Source organism: Centroberyx gerrardi, chromosome 5 (assembly GCF_048128805.1).
Source record: "Centroberyx gerrardi isolate f3 chromosome 5, fCenGer3.hap1.cur.20231027, whole genome shotgun sequence".
In the NCBI taxonomy this organism is placed as follows: Eukaryota; Metazoa; Chordata; class Actinopteri; order Beryciformes; family Berycidae; genus Centroberyx; species Centroberyx gerrardi.
The window spans coordinates 12,133,994-12,139,590 of NC_136001.1; the positions used below are offsets into that span (position 1 = coordinate 12,133,994).

Here is a 5,597-nt window from a genome sequence, read left to right on the forward strand (position 1 = left end):
ACGAATCAAAACTCTACAGCAAAATACAAAACTTGGTCCCAAACAGCAGTGAGTGAGCGCTCCATTGAGAGAAAGCTGGACTGATGAGATCTTGTGCCTCTCTCGTCCCTCGGGTATAAAGCAATCACAGACTGCCCAGGTGGGTAAACATCACAATGATGTGTGTAGTTTACTGATGTCATGTCACATTACTTTTGGGTATTGAAGTCCTCAAAATTCAGACAGTTACCGCTCGATACCATCTGGGGCCGCCAACGTGCGAAATTGCCTTTAAGGAAAAGAGCGTGAATTCCTCAGTAGTCTATAACAAGTAGACATCAGTATAAGTCATCCATGGTTGCATCATTTAATGACAGTGTTTATGTCAGGATGTTTTGCTCTGTTTTCACCACACAGGACAGTTCATGACAATGGGAGGTGGTGAATGTTTTTCTGTCTTCCACCCTCTCCCTCCCTCCCTCTCATGTTATTCCTCCTCCATCAAAAACTCCACTCTCACTATCTGCCTCCCTCTTTTCCACTGCCTCTCTCCCTGCATCTCTCCCTGCCTCTCTGTCTGAGTTGCCCTGACTCCTCCCTCACTTCCAGCCTGGTGTCCACTCAGCCACCCTCTGCTCCTCTTTATCAGTTCTCGTCCTAACTCCATCGACTCATCATACAGCCACAGAGAGGACCAGCCTTTCACCTCGCTACAGGTAGGAAAACGACTTGAATAGTTGTTAGGACACAGAAAACATTGTCCAAACATCTCAACAGTTAGGTGTAGGAGAATGACAAGATGGCTGGGAATTAATGTTTTGATGTTTCATTCGTTTTTGCTTTGTGAGAGTTTACTTGAAAGTTACAATGCAGTTACAGTTCTTTGTGGTATATTTCATAAGTTACTGAAATCAGTCCAAGAAAGAATAAAAACCAATAAACACAACACTTTCTATGATCTTTTGGACTTGAGACTCTAGTTTACTTTCATTCAAATTACAGTGGAGCTGCTTTACATACTGTTAAGAGGCCTTACTGTCACACTTGGAAGAATGCATGTACTGTGTTTATAGGGCCTACTGCTGTGCTGAGGGCAGTTTATTATACAAACTGAGACACTGAAGCACTTAGGAATATGACAAAAAGGTATTTTTTTGATTCGTTGTATGCAGCACTACGGAAGATGGAAAATATCCTATTATGGCCTTGGATAAGAAGGGTGCGTGCTGCAAGCCTGTTTCCTGAGCATCAGCAGGAAAGGCATCAGAAAGGAAATGACCAGCGTTCACCTTTCCAGCGTTCACCGCCGCTGAGCCAAGAGCAGCTTCTTATACAAAAATCCCTTTCATGCTTATTTCCACTATACCTTATAAAACACAAGCAAGCAAATTCTTGTGTTGTCAAAGTAATAAACGCCGTTGGAGACGCTGCATGATTAAACTATTTACGGGTGCTTCTAATTTTATATTTATTACTTTTTAAACAGGATTGTTTGATTTACCACACAACAAATGTTAGGGCTGAAAATTAGCCACCTCAGTAGCAAGGCCTGATGGGTTGTCTGCGGTCAGGAAGTGTTAACATGCGTAATGACAAAATGAAATGCAGGGAATTTCCTGTTTATCCAGAGCGATCTGGTAGATTACTGACTTTCTGTTTGGCTGATGAATCTCAAATTAACTGAAGCGCTCATTATGAAAAGGCATTTAATTTCTTGCAGCTCAGCAGTGACTTTGATATAGTGTCCATATAGAGTGTATTCTGACTGCAGGTTATCTGTATGAGGTGGTTTAGTGCTATCTGAGCAGCGCAAGCAGGTACTTTGCATTTTACAATTAGGAATGACCGGTCCTCCAGATATTCACTTATTCAAGCGCGCTGACCTAAGAAGAGAGAATGAAAGAATGAGTGGTGTGCCATTACAAACTTTTCCTTTTATAGGAATTACTGCATCTAGCCTCAAGTGTCGCAGATGTCTTCTGTCCTCTGTTGACCAATACTCAGCCCTACAGGACACACAGCACAGCCTGAACTCTGAACAAAAGGCTGTTATGTATACAATGCTTGAAGAAAGTATACAGCCAAGTCTGCCGTATCTCCACAGAATGCCTTTTGGAGGAGGAAACAAGTGCGGCTGCTGCCAGAAAACCGTCTACTTTGCTGAGGAAGTGCAGTGCGAGGGGAAGAGTTGGCACAAATCCTGCTTTCTGTGCAGTAAGTATGTGGGTTCTGAGGTAATCGCTTTATGATTTGACTGACTCTGAATGCGTAAATGACTAAGAAGTGCCAGGATGGAATGCAGAGTATTTGGCACCGGGCTAGGAAACAGAACATCCCAAGGTTTTCCCCTCAGACATCTCTGCCCTTATTTAGAGACAGAGAAAACATGTGACACCGGCTTGGTCTTCCTTATACGGCAGAGGAAGGTACACAGACTCTCCTCAGATCAGACAAGTATTTATTCGAGCCGGCTAAGCACATACTGGTAAACCATTTTATTTTGTAAAACGTCACACTGAGTCTGTGGGGATGTCACAGTTTGACATCTGTGAATAAATGCTTTGAAATGTTTGCTTTTGTAGGAAGATAACACTAAAATAGACACATAGAATAGACTTTTTCCCAATGTAATACACAAAAATCTACAGCAAACCAAACAAACAGTCCCCTAAAGTGGGAAAAAGAAATGAAAATGCACTGATTTGCATTTTTAAACTTTTATTCTTTACCCCTCCCTCCTTGTGGTAAGTGGTCTGTAAGAAGAACTTGGACAGCACAACGGTGGCCGTCCATGTGGATGAGATCTACTGCAAATCATGCTACGGCAAGAAATATGGCCCAAAAGGCTACGGCTTTGGTGGTGGAGCTGGCACTCTGAGTATGGACACCGGGGAAGGACTTGGAATCAAGCCTGAAGAGTAAGGAAAAATGTACAACTGCTGTTATTTTATTGGTACATTTGCTATTACATTAACTATTACGGTTTAATTACTATTATGGTACATTGTTATGCAATGTTTGATTCTACCTTGTTTCCTTATGAAAGCTCTGATTTCTCTTGACAGACAAGGACCCCATCGCCCTACAAATAACCCCAATGCCTCCAAGTTTGCCCAGAAGGCAGGGGGTTCAGATGTGTGTCCGCGATGTGGCAAAACAGTGTATGCAGCGGAGAAGGTTATTGGGGGTGGAAATGTAAGAACGATTTATGCTCATATCTCATATCTGCTCATATATCAGGGGTTGTAAATTGTGCTGTGGAACTCATTCAATAACATTTTAGAGGGCTGAAACGTATGGAACAACAATAGGAGCTGTCAGTGTTGATTTGTCCATTTTTTGTGTGTCAGTTGACTAACCCTAAAATATGAGCTATGTATCTAATATCACTGATGCTAGAAAAAACTTTGTACTTCTGCTTGCATTGACTCAATTTCTGGCTAATCACTGAGAAGGTATCATGGTTTGGTCAGTTTAATTATTTATTAGACGTTTGTCACATAACTATCAGCTTAGAAGGAACATCAGTCATGAAAGCTCCCCTGATATGTTTTTTTTTTTTTTTTAAAGGTGGCTTCCAAATACATTTCTGGCAATTTGCCTGACCTTTGCTCTCCAATATAATGATAAAAAACAGAGAAAAAGACGTATTTATGCTCAAGTATTTCCACACCTTGCCCTATCCAATTGCCACTCATATTCCAGGGATATTCTTTCTATGCTATGAATGAGGAGTAGCTGTTGTTGTTGGAATATCTATGAGGTGTAGTGCTTGAACCAACACTTTCCTCTCTTATCCAGTCCTGGCATAAAGGCTGCTTTCGCTGTGCCAAGTGTGGCAAGGGACTGGAGTCCACAACCCTTGCTGACAAAGATGGAGAGATCTACTGTAAAGGTCAGTGTGCTGTCTACACTCAGGCTTCAACTGTTACTACTGAGAACTGACAGCTAGTATTCTTGGTAAAACGCATGCATCAAGCCAGCCAAGTTCTCCATTGTTGAATGAGTTGATTAGAATATATTGCAGTAAAGTGGCTACTGCAGTAAGCATTGCAGTAATTATTGCAGTTGTTTTATGATATAATTGCACAATTTATTGCTGATTGGAGTTTAAGTTATACACACATTTCTCAGAGGCATGCAGAGCTGCTCTGGAGGCGGAAATAATGTCACTGATTGAATTAAACCTCAGTGGGGGGAGCCAAAGAACCACAGTTTTTCTGGCTAAGTAACTTTAGACTGAAGCCCAGTATTATCTACAGTAAGTTAGCTAGTTAGACTCGCTGACCTTCCAAGTTCAATCTAGCCAGGACCTTCCTAGATTATGAATCATGAATAAATGAACAAATAAGTCAGGTTCGAGTTCCTTCTTAGTTCCTTGTTTGACAGTAAGCAGTAAGTAACATACAAGCCGAAAAACTCTCTAACTCTAATTATTTCTGCCTCCAGAGAAGCTCCTCCACCAAGAAATATTACAAGTAAAACTCCAATCTGACAGCGTATTATCCACAGAGTTTGTATTGTATTGTCATTTCATTCACAGGATGCTATGCAAAGAACTTTGGTCCCAAGGGCTTTGGTTTTGGTCAGGGGGCAGGGGCTCTGGCACATTCCCAGTAAAGCCTCCAGCCTCGGCCCACCTGGGACTGACATCTGGTGTGCACTGATATCATCGGTTCCAGGATCCTTCAGTCAATATCTAGCTGACTTTACGCTGCCCTTTCACTCCAGCTAAAGGCAAAGAGGCATAAAAGCAACAGCATGCAACACACAGCTTTTTGTAGGTGTTCACCATGCAGACTTCGCTCTATATGTTGCTTTAGAATCTGGTGCGTTACATTCTAACTTTTGTGAGGTTAAAAATGCATGGAAAACATTTAAATCACACTCTAATCCAACACTGTGTTTTGATCAACATTTACTATGTGTATTTATACCGAATAGATAACAGCCTGTAAGTTGGCTCTGTTTTTAGAGGAAGTGAATAAAAATAAAATGAGTCATACACTGTGGGTACATTACAGAAAGACACACCCTAAGATAACTCAGTTTGGGAAATGTTGAGTTTGATTAACATCAGAATCTGTGGGAACAAACTCAGATCAACGTGGTTCAAGATTGAGAGTTGTGAAATACTGCCATGGGAGGTTATCTATTTCTCCCATCATACTTCAGCTGCATTCAAGACAAAGCCTTACTCGCTGGGTTCTATGTCAAATGTTGTATATTGTCTTACAATATGCATCATGATTGAGGCACATAATAAACATCAGATGAAAACACTGGAATTTATTTAATATTCCCTTTCAGCGTAATGTGCTCTGAATAGCAACTTCACCAACCGATACACAAGTAAGACAAGTTGAAAACATTGCGAAATTTGGCAAGCTGTACACAATTGTCATTGTTCTTTTTAGTGCTGTGGAAGTTCTGATCTGATGAAATCAGTTTGTATGTTTGTGTGTGCCTCGGCGTGCTTGTGTGTCCGCTTATTATTCCTCATCATCATCATCAAAACACAGAGCAAAATGCCAGCTGCTGTGGTGAACAACAGAGTCGTAGTCCCCGGTCCTGTCTCTGCCTGCTCCGAGGGGTTGGCACAGTGACCAGAACAGCAG

At 41.5% G+C, this 5,597-nt stretch overlaps 1 protein-coding gene across 1 annotated transcript; it reads left to right on the plus strand.

The window, feature by feature from the left end:
* The first annotated feature begins 529 nt into the window (after window positions 1-529).
* Window positions 530-5,267, plus strand: csrp1b (cysteine and glycine-rich protein 1b). The gene is made up of 6 exons (XM_071903878.2): window positions 530-695; window positions 2,084-2,193; window positions 2,729-2,897; window positions 3,045-3,174; window positions 3,781-3,874; window positions 4,523-5,267. The coding sequence occupies exons 2-6, from the start codon at window positions 2,085-2,087 to the stop codon at window positions 4,597-4,599; spliced, it is 579 nt and encodes a 192-aa protein (XP_071759979.1). The 5' UTR covers window positions 530-695; window position 2,084; the 3' UTR covers window positions 4,600-5,267.
* Window positions 5,268-5,597: the final 330 nt, after the last annotated feature.